Raw genomic sequence first — 19,326 nt, forward strand, 5'->3', positions numbered from 1 at the left:
GGCTTGTGCCAGGACATGAGCCAGGTGTGGGATTGGATTTGGTGATCAGGTTCCTTTGGCAGTATGGTCACAACTGCTGATAATCACCACTACCCTAATTTATCATTCTTTTAGGGGCCCATCTCCTTTGTACCCCATGTACAAACTGCAGAGAAGCAGGTTGGGTTGGTGGGCACTGCAGGTCAGTAGGACAGCTTTCTCCTCTGGCTGCAGTACAGCCTGGAGACTCATCTCCCAGTTCCTCAGCTGGGGGTGAAGTAAGACAGTGAGACTGTCCTGTCCTGTAGCCATCCCTGTGCCCAGCAGTTAAACAGCTTTTCCTACCATCGGATCCCTATATTTGCAGGCTTTAAGGAGAGCAGCATTTTGAGCAGAAATACTCAAAGCACGGCATTGCTCCGGGCGGAAAAAAGCCTCTCTCCCATCTCTGTGCATCCCGGCGGGGCGGAGCAGTGCTCGCTGCTCCGGAGTGCTGAGTAAAGGCGGTCTGGAAGCTGCTGGGGACGGCTCCGTGTCCCTGTGCCTGTGTGTGGCCAGGTTGCAACTGCAGAGCTGGAGAGGGATGGGTTCGCACTGCCTGTGATGGTCCTGCACGGCTGGGGCGGGAGAGGGTGTTCCTGCGAGTGGGAAGGCAGGAAGCCAAGCGTGGGAAAAGGAGGGAAAAGGAGGATGATTGTGAGAAGAGTAGGAGGGAAGGAAAGGGCAGAGACAATAGTTCAGCTTAGCAAAGAGGCAGTGATTGAGGGTGTGAGGATTTGGCACAGTATCTTCCTGTAAACCCTGAAGGTCCACAGGAAGAAGGTAATTTTGTGTTTAATTGTGTGCCGTGCCCTGCCGGGAGGGAATCCATTCTGCACTGACTCTTGCATCAGTTTTCCTGGTTTGGCCAGAAGGCCAGGGGGTGAGGGCTGGAATAAGGAGGGTGCTCCATGTTTGCCTCTTAGGCATTTTGCAGTGCAATTCAGACATTGTTTGCAAGACTAGGACACAAAATCATTTTCTTCTTTCACTCTTCTCCCCACAAGAAACATAGATTTCTCTAAAGCCTGAAGTCAAAGGTCACTACAGTGAAAGACATTTTTCCAGTGACTTCAGCATTGCGTCTTGCAGGGGCTGTGGAAATTTGTTCCCTTTTTTCCAGGAATTGGTTTCACATTGTCAGGATTGTTCTGTAGAGAACAAGTACATTCATTCTTTTATATTTTTATAGATATATAGATATATATAGATATAGTCATGCAGTATAATTAAAGATCTATGTGCGTTGAACATTTGCAGAATGGTGTTTATGTTTTGAGGATAGCTCCTTTTTTCAGTTGCTCTTCTATCGCTTTGCATTTAAAATGCAAATACAGTTTCCCTGTCCATGGCAGAGGGGTTGCAACTAGATCATCTTCAAGGTCCTTTCCAATCCATACCATTCTATGATCTGTCAGCATGTTGTGCTGGCAGTTCTGGAATGTTTTGCTGGTTGATTTCACCTCAAGTTTTAGCCTTTAGTCATGCATGAAAAGCATAGTTGCACAAATAGGATAGAAACTAGAAGAGTTTGTTTCAGAGTTGGTTTTTTTTCACGCTTACTGTGTCCCTCAGGTCTGGCTTTGTGAATCTGAGGGTCTGTTGGTTTACATGAACTTTTTATTTCCCTCTACTGAAAATGAGAAGAAAAAAAATCCCACTATTCTATGGCAAAATCCCAGGAGATTTCCATTATTTGGACTAAGAATGTCCCAGAGCTTTGTCATTGTTCTGGAAGGGCCTGGAGGAGTTTTGCTAGTTTTCCCAGGCCCTTGCTTTGCTTTTCCAACCACTGCATCTGGGGGTCATACGTAAGGTTACGAATCAAAGCCAGAAGATTTGCATGCTAATATAAACTACATGCAAGTGTTGCTGCAGAGCAGGAATCCTGGATGTTGGGAGCCAAAAGGGAGGCTGGGTTGTAGCAACAATGCCTCTTTGTGACCACAAGGCAGCCTGGGCAGGGAACGCTCGCACAAATGGCGAGGGTCTGTAGCTGCAGCAGAACCGCCCTGGGGCCGAGTGTGAAATGGGCTGGGCAGCACCATGGTGTGCTGTGTCTGCATGTGGCCTCCAGCTGTGCCTGCTCCAGCCCTGTACATGAGCTCCACAGCTGGGGAAACGCGTCAGTCCAAGCCTGCTGGTACAATGTAGAAGGGCCCTTGTTCTCACAGCAGAAAGGTGCTCCAAGAGAACTCCCACAGGCACAAATAACTCAGTGCAGAGGTGGTTGAGACATGTAGAAAACAGCAATTTCCAGGTTGTATTTTGTCTCTGTCTTGTCAATCTTGATGCACTTAACAGTAGCAAGCAGGTTTTGTTAGTTCTCATTTGACCAAGCTATTCCTGTATCCCTGGCCCCAGGGCACTTGATGACAAAGATCACTTTGCTTGAAATATGAGCAGAGCTCTACTCATCCTATTTTGAACATCCCTCAATTCCTCTTGTGCCAAAATTAATTCAGCTGCTTCTCTCATAAGCCTCTTCAATTTGGCAGCATCCTTCTGATACTTTACCAATCTTGCTTTCATGTGAGGTTTGATCCAGCACCATGAAGGGAATTAAACTCTTCCTGTTGGCTTCTGTGAGTCTAATGATACTGTAATGGCAGTCAAAATCAGATGCAGGTTGTACCCATTTGGACCAGAATTAGATTTAATATACAAACATTGCCCTCATCTGAATGATCATCATTGTGGATGACAGCAGAGTGATCTGTTACAGCTGAACATTGCAAGACGTGTTGTAAACTAAGGAGTGATTTTAAAAATGCTCATGTCTGCTCATGTCAATACTTTCCTGTTAAAACTCATTTCAGTTGAAGGAGGATGAAGCCAGTTTTGAGTCAGTTTTTAAGATTTGTTCCTTTGTAGAGAAGATGGACAGGGGAATGAAGTAACTTCATATTGGAAAGTAATTTTTTTAAGTGTTGTTTCCCCTTGGTGTCTATTCTTTTCCTTGCAACTGACATGATGATGTGGGACCTGAGAAGTGATTGGCTTAGAAGGACCTCCACCTCACTTCCCCATCCAGCACTGGCACCTAGGACTTCCACATTAAGCTGTACTCTTTGGGGGTGATATGTTTTATTTCAGAACAACTTCAATTGCAAATCAATCTCTAAAATGAGTTTAGTGAAGTTAATGTAATTCCTGTATTCAAAATTGGTCAGTGACACTTGGAAGATTTAAAATTCAAGTGTCTACTTTGTCTGTTGATTGTTTCTTTTTCCAATTCTCTTTTCTTGAATGGAGATTCTCTTCTTCCACCAGGACATGCTCATATTTTAGGGTTGTCATGAAGCACCAACCATCTGCTGAGGAGAAGGACACAAGCATTGAGTTAAAATAGTTTAAAAGTCAGATGGCATCCAGATTTAAGAGGCAGTAAGCTGAAAAATCTTTACCTACAAATGCAGCTGTATTATTTTTGTTTGCTTGCCTTGCACAGCCTCCTTTAGACCTGGGTAGGGTATTTGAAAAGGCCATGAGGGAGGCAGGTTTCACCGAGAGCCTTTATGTTCTTGTTTCCATTTTACATTTATCACTCTAAGATTCTAATGCTCTGTAGGCTTAGATGTTCTGTTTTCTAATAACCTGACAACTCTTAAATAGCAGAAACTGAGTCTTGTGGTTATTCTGCTTCACAAATAGTTCCATCACATGTGGAAAGTAAATGTAGATGAATTGAGACAGACTGGAAACAGAAATATGAGTCCACATTGTGCTCTGTACAGATGCTCCCTCTTCCTCAAGCACACATGTAAATGTAATGGGTGGATGTTGACCACTTCCTTTGTCTCCTCCTCTTGCAGGGAAGCTGCTCATCTGCTTCCAGGAGCTGGGGAGTGGTAGTGGAGAAGTGACCAGTCATTACTAGTTCTGTTTCTTTTTCTCTTTCCGTAAGCTGTAGTTGTTGGATATGCTGGAGTTAAGATAGCCTTGACAGGTCTTTGACATGACCCAGGATATCAGTTAAGAACAAACAAAACCCCGCTAATGCAGCACAGATACTGCATGTCTGCAAGAATCAGACACATCATATTCTGCTCACACACCCCCAAGAATGAACTTAAGTAATCAAACAAGCCTGGCAAGAGGCTCGGAGGTGGTTTGTAACCAAGCTGCAGGGCTCCCAGCTGTTCCAGTTCTGCAGCTCTCTGGTCAAGTTACTGCCACAAATCATGGGTGCAGATTTCACTTTTTACCTTTTTATGCCTCTCATGGCCATGTGCATGGCCGTACAGAGAAATACAGCAGGGAGGTTTTCTGCTTTTGGCTTAGTGCTCTGATTGTGTGGGACAACTTAGTGTCTTCTTAGCAGGAAGATGCTGGAAAGGCCTGACGACTGTTTAGAAACTCAAGTTGGCAAATGCCAAAAACCTGAGGGGTGAAGTGGAGACTAAATCAGAATTTGAACTGTGGCCTTTAAAACCTCATCAGTGTATGAGAAAAATATGGGAGGCTAAGTACTGTCTTATTCTGCCTGGGTAAACGCGACGAGCTGGATTCGTCATTCAGACACAGCCCTGTTCTGTGTCTGGTCTGTCCCCCTGGAGCTAGGAAACCAGCAAAGTCATCCAGCCAGGTGCCTCCATCTCGAATAAGTTCCTCTTCCTGTGTTCCAGGGATGTCTGCTGGCTGGCTTGGGGCAGTTGTTTGCTATTCTCATTTGTTTGTAAGTACTGGGATTTGGCAAAGAGAAACAGATCTCACCCTGGTTACTGCTCCACCAAGAGGAAGATCTGTGCTCATATAGGTTACAGTAGTGGTGTGATTCTCTAAACTAGAATGGACCCAGTTTGAGTCTTGAGAATATGACTAGATTAGGAGCTAGAAAGGAGTTTATTTTCTGTGTACTTGCAACAGATTTGGTGTGATATGGCTGAAAAGAGAGGCAGCATTAATCCAGCATTAATCCTTTTACACTGTAGTTTAGAGATGAAACAAGATCCACAAAAGAAATGCAGAGAAAAGAAAACTCTCGTATTCCCCCTCCCTGGTTTTTTTCTTTCCCCTCACTTGTATGTTTATTTTGACTGTAAATTAGCTTGCAAATTATGATGGAAACTGGAATTGCTATGTCCTGCTTTAGTTGCCTGTGTGGTGGCTGCTCACAGATGAAAACTGGCAAATGCTAGAGCTGTTCAGTTTACTCTCTCCCAGCATACTGTAACTCTGCTTTGCTTCCAAGACTTAGGTACGTGCAACATTTGTCCATGAGACCCCTGGGTCATTTTGTCTTTTTCTCAGTTACGTTTTCCCCACTGGTAATGGAAACACGAGCTGGGTAGAGGGGTGTCAGTGAAACCACATCTGGTGCATGAGAAAGCCAGATGCCCCACACCTGCGTGCAGCCCGCGTCACCCCCTCCTTGGGACTGCTCTGAGGCATCCTGCCCTGGCAGCAGCCACCCTGCAAGGACCTTTCCTGTCTGGGGCTCCCTGGGTTTCATATTTCTTCCAAGCCTCATCTCTGTTTCTCAGCTCAGTCTTCAAATTCCTGGAGTGAGAACAGCTCTGGAGTGCGTTTGAAAATAGCTCTTCCTTGGCCCTGCTCTGGCTGAGCTGCTGTACCTTGGAGACCGTCGTGCTGAAAGGTGACCTCATTGCATGGCACCAGTGATGGACTTACCACTGGCTTGGGGCTGAGGGTCTGACTTCACCTCTGTGGGAATTTCCCAGGTCTCACAGTGCTTTTCAGGGCCTTTTGGATGTTAGTGAGCTGGGCAAGAAGCCCGTGCTCTGCTCACTGAATCCAGAGTCAGATGTGATCCAAGCTGAGTGAAGGCACAGGTGATGTGTGCATGAGAAGGGCTTACATTCTCTCTGCTTATTCCTGGAGCATTCCACTCTTCCTGTTGCCACACTGGCCCTTGTATAGGGCAGAAATTGAGGACATTAGGGCCCCTCATCCTGGGGAAACCCCAGTTGCTGGTGCCAGTGTCTTACGGGGTGCAAGAAGATACTGAAGATCAACCAAACCGCATTAGGAAGCTGAACAGCTTTGCTGCTTTGGTCTTATGGGTACCAAAATTGCTGTCTCTAGGCTGATATCACTTCAAATCTGGATCTGGGCCAGCACCAATTTGTGCTCATCAGCACATCTTTGACGTTAAAATGGTTATGCAAACAGTGAGTTGGTGCAGTGTACTCTGGTAATTTAGGGCACAGATCTATGTTGACTTTGCTGCAGTTTAAGTTGTTTTAATGCAAACTCTGCCAGGTAAATGAAGCAGTTGAAATTGCTGCAAGCCTTGCAGGAGCTGAGTTGACTTTGCATGGAAGTGGAGCAGGGAGCATTCACATGGCTGAGCTGTGCTGGTGGAAAGCTTCCAGCTTACAGGCTGGAATAGCATCTGAATACAGGGGAGAAGGCGTATATTTTCCAACTCAAACCTGATTCATAGGAGGACAAACATCCAACACTTCAATAGAAATCTTTGAAGAAGCTGACATTTTCCAGGATAAAAGGGGGTATCGTGATGGTATCTGCACACAAACTGCACCACAGTGTTGTCTTTCACAGAACTCTTAATAGCTGGTGTTTTCTGTAATTACTTATTAGAGGTTAACAACACCCTCTCTAATGTGTGCAGGGATATTTCTGGTTTCTGCTTTTCAATCTTCCCTTTGCCAATAGCTCTTGTATTTGTGTATGTTCTAATCTTGGTCTCATCAGATGACCAGTTTCAGACATTTGTCTTCCACTCCAGCTCATCTGGCTGTAGACAACAAGACATTAGCCTCTAAAAAAACAATTGAAAAATAGGTCACATGAGAATAACCTGAATTTGTTACCTCTGGGGTTTATGCTGGCTAGAACTGGATATTTTCCATTGAAAACAAGACAGTCAACGATAAGGTCACACCCAGTGATGTCAGAGTGGATGTGTTTTGTAGTAGGAAGTCATCTCTCCTCATTGCTTGTGTAGGCAGTAAGAGAGAGCAATGAGTTCAGTTTACAATAAGTTTTCTGCTCTGTGGTGGGTAAAGAAGAAGTTTCCCAGAGCTAGAATTAAACAACAATAATTAGCAGCTGATAAAATCCCCCTGGTACCCTGTAGGCACACAGTTTGTGTGGTAGTTGGGAGTGGGGCTGTGGCCGAGCCCCATCCCCAGTGGGCTACAGCCATGAAAAGCAGGCGGGCAATATTGAAGGTAATGAGCCATGGAGTGCCCAGGTGCACTGACCAACCACCAAAGGGACAGAGGGCACACAGGGGCAATGAATGAACATGAGGGTATAAAAGGAAGGGCAGATGCTTGCAGCCTTCTGAAATGACATGATGTTACTCTGTATGGGCAGGTACCCGAAGCCTTCTGAAGTGGTGTGGTGTTACTCTGTATGGGTTGAAGCCTTCTGAGATTGTATGATGATACTCTATGTATCGTGGCCATCTCAACTGTGACACATGCTGGAACAGCACCCTGCACCTTCCATAAGCCATGAATATTATGAGCTACTTTTCAAGCTCAGTTCCTGCTTAATATTCTACAGTCTTTAAAGTCAGCTTCTTGTTTCTCTGAAGAAGGATTTATTTTAAATTACAATAAAAAATCAAAAAAAGTCTGGACTTGGGAAATTTAAATGTGAACATTCTCAGTGGCTAGAGCACCCAGTGATTGTGCAGTGAGTTGTTTGTCATTTCTACTTAAATTTTCATTCATTGTTAAGGACCTTTTGTTAAAGACTTTTAAGGTGAAGCATTTGAATAGCATCTGTGTTTTGACTCCTTTATGGTTATAAACATGGCAGATACATAAAGCAGGTCTCTTTGCCTTTAGTAATTAATTACTGTAGTAATTTGGAACAGTTTAGTTGTGTGTAGGAAAATACTGTACTTACATGAAAGAGCTTGCTCCAAGACATGTAAGGTACTTTGATTTTGGCTTCTTTTATCAAGACAGAATGTGCCAAGGAGCCAGCACTCTCTTGTGGGCAGGACCAGCTGCATGTTGGAGTGGTGGCTTGTGTGGCTCAGTTTTGGGGAGTTGCTGGATGCCACAGAAAGCCTTCCCTCGGCTCTGCAGGTGGCTGCGAGAGCGATGCTGGCTCTGCTGGCTTCGAGCGTGGGATGACTCTCCCTATGTATACAGTATTTCCTGCTGCCTCCTTGTCCTGTTGCATTTGCATGACCCTGGGCTCCCCCAGGACTGCTTTTCTCCCTCTCTCTTGGGACGCTGTTGATCACTTTCACAGCAACCCATTTTAAGATCTGAGGGGAAAAAAAAGGAGGTAAGCTGATGTAATGTTTGCTGCTCATGGAAAGGTTATGCATCTGACCAAGGCAGCAGAAGCAAATAACTTCCAAACTCAATCTTTAAGGGAGAGAAATATGAGATCTAAGGCTTCTGAAGCCTCTAAATCTTGCATTTATAATCTGGCATTTTACAAATCTTTTCCAACCAAACCCCATTATTTTAAATGGTGACCTTTGGGAAGCAATTTGATTTGGCCAAACGAGCAAAAAAGATCAATAGCTGTTTTAGGTTTTGCACCTGTCTCCCACCAAGCAGATTTTGAGCCCACTGGTTTCTCACTTCATATAGCACCAGGTTATGATTAAAGGCTTTTCTTGCTTCTGCTGTAATCTTTTCTTGAAATAGAAATCTGTGTATCTACATGCTGCCTCATCCATCACTTACTGAGCTTGAGGAGGCCTTAGGCTCAAAAAGATTTAATTGCTGTCCTAAATGTGCAGCAAAATCCTGGCTTAACTGAAGTTAGTAGCAGCTTCATTCCCACAGAGCCTGAATTTCAGATCTGGGAATGTATCTGCACCATGCAGAGGGGTGCTGCTCCTACACCTGTTCCCTGCACCAAATAAATCCAACCTCTCACCCAGAATATCCCTGTGCACCCAACTCTGCCCCTCCTTGTGTCTTGGAGGTGTTGTGCCACTTACTGCACCACCAAAATGGAATCTTAAAGCAAGATTGACTTCTGCCTGGATTAGATTTTGAACAAGCAGACTTGTAGGCTGTTAAAAATTTCAGGAACTCACAGTTTTTGTGGGTTCTGAAGAGCAGCATGGAGAAACCTGAAGTGCTGTGAAATTCAAAGTGCCTGGATGTCTGTGGCATATGTGTTTTGTTTCTAGTTTCTGAAGAAAAGATGCATAATGAAAGAAAAATTATAATATTTATTTACATGTGCAATATGTTTCTCCTCCTGTCTCGTCCCCTTTGTGAGAACTCAGGGCCAGAATTACAGTATCTGAAGTTGCTTTTGGATCCTATTCAGCTCCCATCTGTCAAGATCTGTTTTTAATTGAATGGGTTTTCCATCTGAAAGTAGCTGTTGGATAGAGGATGAGTAGAAATATTTGTGTGTGAATTAGCTCAGAGTGAAGCTACAAACTTTTTTTTTCCCACAACAAACACATGGAAAAATATTCTTCAGTGTAGTGTGGCTGGCCTGAAAATTGGCAACAGCAGCTTCCTTCCCAGGCTCTGACTCCTCTGCCTTGACTGTGTGGGTTAGATCTTTAAAGGAGACCTCAAGTCTTCATGTTACACAGGCTTATCTCCCCTCCATGCAGCAGGGCAGTGCTGATGTCACCCTTGTGTATTTGGGCATTGCAGGAAGGAGGTGGGGTGGTTTGGTTTTCCAGGAGAATTATGAGATGCAGCAGAGTAACCTGGGTTTGCTGAGAGTCAGGCTCTTGCCCCTGGGCACCTTTATCAGCCTCGATGGTTTCTGCCCTGCAGTTTTGTTTGATGCAATCATGAGAAAGGCCCCAGATCTCCTTAACAGCTTGTGCTCAGCATCTCCAGTTATTGAATGCCATGAAACTGGGCTGCAGGAGATGGGAGGCAGACTGCCTTGGGGATTGAATGTGGTTGTAACAAGCAGAGAGGAAAGTATGGCTGCAGGATCTCTGTGGTTTCTGGGAGGACACCTCTCCTACTGGGAAAGAAGAAGAAAGAAAAATCCATTGGTGGTCCTTGCAAAAGTGTTGTTGAGCCCAATATTCAACACCCCTTCAGGGATTTTCATGCAATAATTTTTATTGGTAAAAGTACCAAAGCATTTGAATCAGTAGCTTGGAAGATGGTCTGGTGTATTGGGGGAGGTGGAGAAGAGGCTGATACTTATCCATCTCCCATTGCTGGAGACAGAGAATTTCACTTTGCATCCATGGCAAAAGGGAGAGCTCCTGCTGCAGTGCTGTGGCTGGGGGAGGAGGAATGCTTTCCTGTTTCCTCTGCCAGATTGTTATCTCAGTCCATATGTAAAACCTGGAAATTGCTTTAAAGGCCCAGGAGCTGTCCTAGCTGTGATTTTCATTATATTGATGTCCGTGGTCACCCTTGATAGCTCCATCCTGTGTTTGTTGAAGTCTTGCTGTGGATCTGTCATCAAGGCAGCAATGCCAGCATTGGCCTGAGGGCAAGTGTATGAGAGAGCAGAACCTGGCCCATTTTTAACTTTTAAAAAAAATATTTTGGAGGTACCAGGGTCAAAAGGCAACATGTTTGTGTTTTGTGTGTGTATTTATATATATATATATATTTATATATATATATATATATAAGTTTGTGTATGTGTGAGTGAGAATAATCTTTATTACAGCTTCTGACAAAGCGGTGTTTCTGTAATAGGATTGTTTTGGAGATGGAGTAGGGTTGGGCAAGGGAAATCCTGGGCTTATTCCATCGATGCAAGGAAGCAGTGTCGCTCTCACTGTCCAGCTTTACATCCCCCGATGTGACTCAGCAAGAGCTGTGTGCCATGACAGGGTTTGGTTTCTGTCACACATGTATGGGTGTGAGTAAGCAATGGTGTTGCATGGCTGTAATTCCACAACACCTGGGGAGCTGCGTTTCCTTTGGATTTCCTGTTGAACCAGAGCCACTCCTTGCTTGGGAAGGGTGACAGCCACAGCTCCATACACAAAAACAATCCGGAACCTGGGGCTGGAGATGAGCACCCCTTGAGGAGCTGTTGCTTCAGGGGTGGAATAGCTCACCCAGCCATGCCTGTAGCTGGCCCTGGGACTCCCCAAAGAGGACAGAAGGCAGGGTGTGCTACCACAGACCAGAAGATGTGGTGTCGCTCAATTAGAGCTTTTATCCCCAGCAGAGCAAAGTCGGTGGGAGCTGCTGATGGGGATGTGTGGGAGAGCACTGAGTGCTCCCCCAAGACTTCTGTTGAAGGCTGCAGCAGGCTTTAATTTAGGCTAGTCCCACTCCCAGGGCTGTATTCCTGACTGTAAGTGGGAACAGCCAGTGAGAGTTGAAATTAACCTATGCTGACTGTTCTCCTTTGCATGTATCCTGTGCTTCCTGGCCCAGGCTGATTTGTATTTTCTTTTCCCTGAACAGGTCTATATCATCAACGTAACATGGTCTGACCTGACTTCCCAGATCATCTACCGGAGATACAGCAAGTTCTTTGACCTGCAGGTAAGTCTGCCCTGTCTAACATTAAATATTGTTTCTACTCATGCTTCTAGTCATGTTTCCAGATGGGTTAATAGTGCCTTTAAATAAGGCTTTGTGCTTGTTTGGTCTGTTACATGTCATGATCTTGAAACTTTTCAGACTCTGCCCTTGTAGGGTATAAGATAAGTGGGTGGTATGCTCACAGTGAGTAACTTACACTGTAAAGATATTTAAAGCTGACATTTTCATGAATGGTTCCTATTAAAGAGGGGATCTAATTTTAAATACTTCAGATGCACTTAAAACAGAGAGTGTGCTACATTTTGGGCCTCCAGAAACTACTTACCCAAGTAACTGAAAACAACAGAGCTTTTGCACGCTGCCACAGCAGCTCAGTAACAGAGATTGCAGTGGAAACTTTCCAGTCTCTCTTCCTAACCATCTACCTAGCCAGCCAGGGTCCTGGCTCCTGCTGTTTGTACAGCTCCTTTCCTTTATTCTGTGCCTGTATGTTTCGATTTCATCAAAAGCTTTCTTGCTTTTGGATAAACTGCTGACTAAAGTTTGAAACCAGGAGTCGGTTGCTTCATTTCTGGTAGTGCTCCCAGGCACCTGCATGGGTAGGGGGAGCTTTGGGGCTGGTGTGCTGTTTGGCAACAATCCAGATCCACTGATATTTTTGTATCATTGTAGGTTTGTAGGCAGTAAAACTAATTGCCTAAGGTAAAAGTAAAAGCTGTGGTTTGAGACACTCTTGAACTTTGGGGAAAAGGTTGATTTTTGGACTGGAGCTTGTGCTTGGAACTGGGTTGATGTTACAATACCAAGTGAGTCCTCACGGTCAGTATTGAGGAGGTAGCTGACTGTGCTGTGTCCTGAAAAGTAACACTGAGCCTTTTCGTATGAGAAGTTAGAAAAAAAAAAAAAAAAGTTGTTGTTTGGGGTATCTTAAAGAGCTCTAGTTTCATCTTTGCTCCTCTTTATGTTTCGTTTCTTTTACTTGGAAACCTGAAGTCTCTAGACTGTTTCGTAAGCTGCATCAGTAATTATGGCCTCCTGGCCTTCTGGGTGAGATGTGACCATTTCTACAGCCACTCCTAATTTCTGTTTGCTGTGTGGCAGGAAGACAAGAGAGGGATGTTCTTAAGCTTCCTCGTGTGCCCATCTCCATTTCTAACTGGGTAAAGTGCCAGGGCTGCCAGTCCCACTGCTGTAAGAGAACGTAAACATCTTCTCTGTGTCTGCTGTACCTGCTAAAGATGCGCAGCTTTGTAGTCACAAACATTTCCTGTCAGCATGCGAATTGTGGCCAAAACTGTTTCTTTCTTTTTCTCTCTTCTTTCTCTTTTCACCCCAGTTCTGTTTTCATGTATATGTTGTTCTGGGTCTCCTGGCCTTTCCTGGTAGGTTTGAAAAGTTCCCATCAAGTGTGGAGTTATCAATGGGGTTAGTGTGTTGGACAGGAAATGATGTCTCAATCAGGGAGTGAGTCCTGAAAGGTCCCATTGATAAGTGCAAGGGGGCCTAGCCAGTGGAAAACTCCTGCTTGCATGACGCTTCTCCCCCCACGAGAAAATACGACAAGAAAGTAACAAATTCCCTTCTTTAACCCTTTTCCCTCTCAGGGATCTCTGTTCACTGATCACTGCTCATGCAGTGTCAGCCCCCTACAACAGCCTCTTTAGCTCTTGCAGCGTGAAGTGCAGAATTACAGAAATTGAGGTCTTCACTTGAGATTTCCAGTCCTGCCATGTCTCTGTACTGTGTCACTGTGTCCATCTGCACCTCAGTTTCCCAGCTGTGAGATGGGGACAAGGCCCTGTGTGCTCAGGCTGACATAACATGCTTTTAGACTCCCAAAGGTGATAGATGTTTTTTATTTATCCTCTCCTATTACTCTTTCCGGATTTTTGATTATGCCTGAGCATCTCTTAGGTGAGGCAAAGGAAACTGCTTTGGATCTTGAATAGAAATTTGTATTTCCGGCTCTAATGAAGCCTGCAAAGAGAGTTGGAAAAGTAATTCAATGCTAAGGGGGACTTCGGGTCACCCTTACATTTTGGGAAATCTATGACTTGATGTGCAGAGATTCTTGCTCAAAGAGAAATTAGCTCCACATCTTGGGATGACTTGTGCTTTCCAGATTTTTGCTGGAAGCTTGAACTTCTAACCTAGCACTGGTTGAATGTGGGGTTTGCAATCTGATACCATGGATGGTAAGGTGGTCTTAGCATAATCAGTCTTCTTTGATAATATCCCTGCTTATCCCCATGTGGCACTTCTAGGAGAAAACCAAGCAAATTCTCAGGGAGTAATGCTCAGCCAACTCACGGGCACCACTCATGTCCAAAACAGCTGGAGTCCACAGGTCTCTGCCAACTCCACTCACCCTGCTGTGTCAGTGACAGAGCTGCACTTCAGGGCTTCCGAAGCCTGCACGTGTCTCATTTGCTCTTGACTGGAAGTGGAGGAACAAGGGCTGACTTGTAATGACTTAATCAGGGCTGCAGTGACTGGAATTGACAGTGACACTGGATACGACCCGTGGGGAAACCTGGGGGGCAGCCCAGGAGCAAGGAGGGAGGAATAGAGATAATTAATTTCATTACTCCATTTTCATGTTTCTTTTAAAAAGAGCCCACCCTTCCCCAAACGGCTGTCTCTGTGGGAAGTGGCTCAGTGGTTTTGAGAGCTGTAGCATTAGTAGAAACTGCATTTTTTAAAATACTTCTTTGCAAATTCTATTAGGCACTGCAGGCGGTAAGAGGCTGCTCTGTCCCAAGGATTCAAATCCAAGGAGAGCTTGGCTGTGCTATTTCAGCAGCACATATGCTTGAATTGGGAGTCTAGTTGTTTTTCAGTTCAGTAATAGGACAGTGAGGGTGGTCATAGCATAGGATTTGTTTGCCCCACAAAGGTGTAAGAAGTACAGCAAACAGAGCCCAAAGCAGCAAGCCAAGTGTCAGCCCTGTGCTACTTCAGTGAGGGGTGGATATCTGTAAACACAGATTTTAAATTAAATTAGGATATTGCCACATCATTTAATTGTGCAACCAATCACATCTGCTCCTGAGCATGGGTCGAATGATGGCAGCAGAATACATGTGAGTGCCAGTGTTTCAATAAATAGGATTGAAAAGATTGAATTAACTCTGCATAGATGAAAGCATTGCTATAAATTGCTTGTCAAATCCAATTATCTGTTGTCTTTCACCCTGGGGACACATTTGCACCTGAGCACCACATGGGTCAAAGCTACCTCCTGATGTAATATTTTCAATGTAGTTTCCTTGCCCTTTCCTGCAGTGCAGAATGGAGGAGAATGAGGAGAGTGATCGTGGACATCACCTGTCAGTAGTGCTGACCCTTGTGGCAGGCTGGTGGCTCACTGGGGCACGTTCCCTGGATGCTGTTTGAGGTCTTCCATCATCATCGATGGATTTGCTGGTGGTGGTTGCAGAATCCTGTCCTGAGGTGATAGTTCAGTAACATTGCTATTGTCCCTAAAGGAGCTGAGAAAAGACACGCCTTTATTGGGATAGCAGGGATAACTCCTGGCATTTCCACTGTGCAGTACAGATGTAAGGTCTGTGTTTTTCTTGCTGGAAAGTGCTTTAGGAGGCTGTTAGCAGAATGGGGCTTTGCAGTTGAGTGTGTGCATAAATAATTGCCCAAAGCATCAGGTGGAGAAGTGTGGAGACGCAGGCAGCTCTCATCTTCCCAGTGGCCTGCTAGGCTGGAAACCAACCACAAAGTTTGCAGCTGGCAAGCATGAAGGGCATGTCTTTCCCCTGTCCCCATATCACCCTTGCAGTTGCCCAGTACCACCTTGGGCTTTTTACAGCTTTTATGACCCCAGCTGGGTGCTGGCTCTGCTGCTAAGAAACCCCCTCCCAGCAAAGTGAGCAGGGAAAATGGGACCAAGGATCTATGCCTGGTCTCTCAGCTTCAATCACCAGTAGTCATTTGCTGCATTTTATCCAGTGACTTCAGGTGTTCTCCTCTGATTCCATGCCTGTGCTACTCAGTGCCTGCATGAACAGGACCAGGCCCTCTGGCTCTCTGTGTGGGGAGCTGGGGGAGGATCCTCTCTCATAGCAGGTGTAATGCAGCTTTCTCCAAGATTTCTCCAATCCACAGCAGCTGGATTTAGCAGCATGCCACCATCCCACGTTTTGTGTTTGGTGTGCAAGAACAGCATTGCCGGAGCCGTGGCAGGAATGTTCGGTAGGCAGATCTCGGCCTCCCCACACAATGACGCACTCAGGCGGTTTGGCTGCAAGGAGATGTCTGAAATGGCACAATATTGAAAAGGCAAATAAACAAGGCCCTGTTCAAGCACTGGGTCTGTGTATCAGCAAAATATTATCTGCTCAACGTGGTTTGCTGATCTAAGCAGGTTTTCTTCAAAGTGGCACAGAAAGAAGAACTCACTAGCAGGCAATTAGAACATTAAAAAAGTAAAGACTATCAAGAATTTTATTAGGAAGAGGAAAACATGTAAGTTGTTTTCATCCAGATGATAAAACATCAAGAGCTTCATTTGTTATTGCTAGGGTCATCCTGATTGTTTATAGTGCTATAATGGAGTAACAGAGCACTGAAGATGACATTAAACAAAAATGGTAGTATAAAAACTAGTAATTGCAGTCTGTATCTATGCTTTTTTTACTTGGACTGGAGTTCATGTAAACGCTGCTGCTCTCAATTTTCTCCTGTTACACTGTTCTGTAACAACATCCCTTTCTCCATTACCCCAAGCTGTATCAAATAGGATAATGTCCACTCTCATTCCCAGTTTGGTTGTAACTGTGCCACATGCCTGAGCACCCTGGGTTTCACTGGGTCACTATGATTTGAAATAGGACCTGGTGGCTTTGGCATGCAGGCTTTCTGGGGCAGAGCAAAGAGAATTCTGTGATTCTGATGGGATTGTGTCTAATCAATCCAGTAGTTAGTCTGGGTTAATTGCCCAAGTGGAGACTTTCAGCCCTAATTCTGGTGGTCCAGTGCAGTCTAACTCAGTAATGACATTTTTGTAAGGCCTCTGATACTTCATGTTCATGCTTTTAGCTCTGCAGGAGTGGTGAATAGACAAGTCCAAGCATGCACTAAGTTTAGCAGTGGTGAAGAGTGTAGGTAAGAATGCAATGGGGCAAGGGTTCGCCTGTGTTTGCAAATGCTCACTCCTAACTCTCAAGCCACCAGGCCTCTTTAGCAGGATGAGCAGTCACTCACTGGTCTTCCCAGCCATCCAGAGCAGCAGTGTCACTCTGCAGTGGGTGACCCTCTCTTCTGTAGGTGCCACCCTGTGCAGAGCTCCTGCTGGCACTGCAGGGAGGGCAGGAGGGCTGCTGCTGCGGCTCCCTGCAAGATGCAGCTTGCCCCTCTCACAGCGTGGGAGGTTTGTGTTGAGAGGATTCCCAGCCTCTGACGAGCTCAGGGAGTGTTTCTGTTGGGCTGTGTGTGTGCATCTGAGGGTGCCCAAGGAAACGGGCAAGAAAGCTGGGGGAGAAGGTGGGGTTGAATGGGGCAGGGGCGGAACAGCATGGCAGATGTTGCTGCATCAGCCTGTGCTGCAAGTGCACAGTGAAATTGGTGTTTGTCCTGCTGGGCTCTGCATGTGCCTCCCTCTGCTCTGGGCTGTGCTGGCCTTGGCCAGCACGGTCTGGGTTGCAAGGATCACATTTCTCCTGTTCCCATTCCCTTGGTGTTCAGCATCCTGGCCCTGCTGTAGATGTTGAGAGCTGCTGTGAAATCTTTCTCCAGACCAGGGGCCTGGCTCCGTATCTGACCCATCAGGTTCAGAACCATTGCTTGGCTTCAGGGACATCCCTGATAATCTTGGAAATGTGGGGATGGAGTTACTGCAACTGTAGCTGTAGGGTTTCAGTTATAAACAGCTTCCTTAAGAGCATTACTGAAACTGAAACAAGACTGGAAAAATTCAGAGGAAATCTGAACATGGGTCTGTCAACACGTCTGTTCCCAAAGGTCAGTGCTGGCTCCTTGGGGAGAAATGGCACATCCTTTCTTCTGAGTAAACACAGGCCAGTTGTTTGCTGTTGTTATCCCAGACAGTGCATGGAGAAACTTGCAGTGCAAGGTTTGCAGGGGATGCAGAAAACTAGATTTCCAGGAGGAGCCCTGCACTGTCTATGAGGGCTGACTGTGCCTCCTGTGTTTTGGCTGCTGTGCTGGAGCTCCTGGTGCAGCCACACTTGCAAGACTTGGCTTCAGTAGGAGAGACCCCTCAATGTCTGCTCTCAGAAAAATAGCCCAGCAGCAAGCTTGTAACAGGCCTTCCCAGGGGAACTGAGATGCCCCTGGGAAAAAAATTAATAGCTGACATGGTTATTGAGCTGAGAATGGTTGTTTCCACTGATTTGAAAGCTATCTAAATACCATTTATCCTTCTAACCCTCAGTGCCTTAGGATACCAACTGGCTTGGGGTGGTATCTTTGTGTTCAATGAATAAATAGAATTCATGTTTAAAATTCTAATTTCCATCATTATTTAAATGTTTGCTTGGCAAGACAATCTGTTTAGCTTCCAGTATTTGTTTTTAAAGAGACTTTACATGTCAGACAAAGATGAGGGCCGCGATGAGGAAATGACAAAGTGCCTGTCAACCTACAATAGAGGTGCACTGAATGACCATGGCAAAGAACCCGCAGCTGAGAAGGTGACCCAGCCTATGGGAACCCTCCCTTTTGTACTTCTTCACTTGGGTTCTGTTGGAGCATAAAGCTGATACTTGAATATTGCCCCTAATCTGCAGCACGGGAATCTCCTGCAGGGTGGCTACAGGGAAATATTTGCGGCTCAGCACCAATCCACCTCACTGGCCAGGACATGGATGACCTTAGAAAATGAGGTGGTGGCTTAGCCAACTCCTCAGGGTGTGACAGCAGCAATGCAAGAACAGAGGTGATACCCATGCCACTCTGTCTTGGTGCTTTGGGCTCTATATGTAGTTAGGGTAATGAGTTTTGTTTGTTTGGGTTTTTTTTAAGAAATATTGGGAGCATCATGAAGAGGTTGTTGACTTCTTAGCTGTGTCCTTTTAACTGTATGTGGTCTGCCTCTAGCAGGCACTGAAAACAGTGAAATTGGTCAAAAGTATTATTTTCTGGAATTATTCCCTTGCTTTCTAGAGTTTTGGTTTGTGTAAGTTGTTCTTGCCATCCCCCACTTATCGCTGGCTTGGAGACTGTGAGGATGTTGGAGGACCTGTGCTGTGGTAAGGGCTCTCCTGGATACAGCCACAGAGAGGAAAAGCTACAAGTTCTTCCTAATGAACTGAATTGACTTGTATCAGCTGTGGAGGACTCAGACTTATTTTCATAGCTGTTGGTTGCTTTACATGTTAAAAATCCAATGTATCAGGAGCATGAGTGCCTCCAAGGTTATGGTGCTAGTAGAAATCTAAAAACATGCCTGAAATTGCCAGAAATTCTGAGGCATGGTGGAAGGCTTTGGTATAGAGCCCAGACATGCTGGTTTTGTGTTTGGACAGTATCTCATACAAGGCATTATGCAGAATCATGATAAAAACTGGGCTAAAAGCCTTTCTTCATCAGAGTGCATAAAGGCTCAGTGTAGATCTCCTGTTATCCCTCCTCCATCTCCATTATTTTGGTGTTGGAAGCTCTGCCCATAGCTCTCCACAGCAGGACTTTAAGCTCAGCCTTAGGAACAACCTGCTTGTTTGTTACCCTTGTTCCAGGTTTTGTTTGCTGGAACAATAAAACACAGGAGAGTGGCTTAGCTGTGGGACCAGCCCCAGCCAAAGCTACAGCTCTGGGGCTGCTGGCCTCACACAGGCAGCAAATTCTCCAAGTGCCACTTTATTAGCATGTTTCCTCTTACCAGAGATCAAGATCAACCTTTTTATTTTTTTTCTGGAACATCTGT

General features: G+C 45.3%; 1 protein-coding gene across 2 annotated transcripts in view; it reads left to right on the plus strand.

The window, feature by feature from the left end:
* SH3PXD2A (SH3 and PX domains 2A) overlaps positions 1-19,326 on the plus strand; it is a 247,727-nt gene that overhangs the window by 29,962 nt on the left and 198,439 nt on the right. The window contains exon 2 of one of the 2 annotated variants that reach the window (XM_053948689.1): positions 11,349-11,429. In XM_053948689.1, the coding sequence (XP_053804664.1) occupies positions 11,349-11,429 (81 nt within the window). Of the gene's footprint in view, positions 1-11,348; positions 11,430-19,326 lie in introns of those variants that run through there. The other variant, XM_053948690.1, reaches the window with a different exon arrangement.

The sequence above is a fragment of the Vidua chalybeata genome, chromosome 8 (assembly GCF_026979565.1).
Source record: "Vidua chalybeata isolate OUT-0048 chromosome 8, bVidCha1 merged haplotype, whole genome shotgun sequence".
Lineage (NCBI taxonomy): Eukaryota > Metazoa > Chordata > Aves > Passeriformes > Viduidae > Vidua > Vidua chalybeata.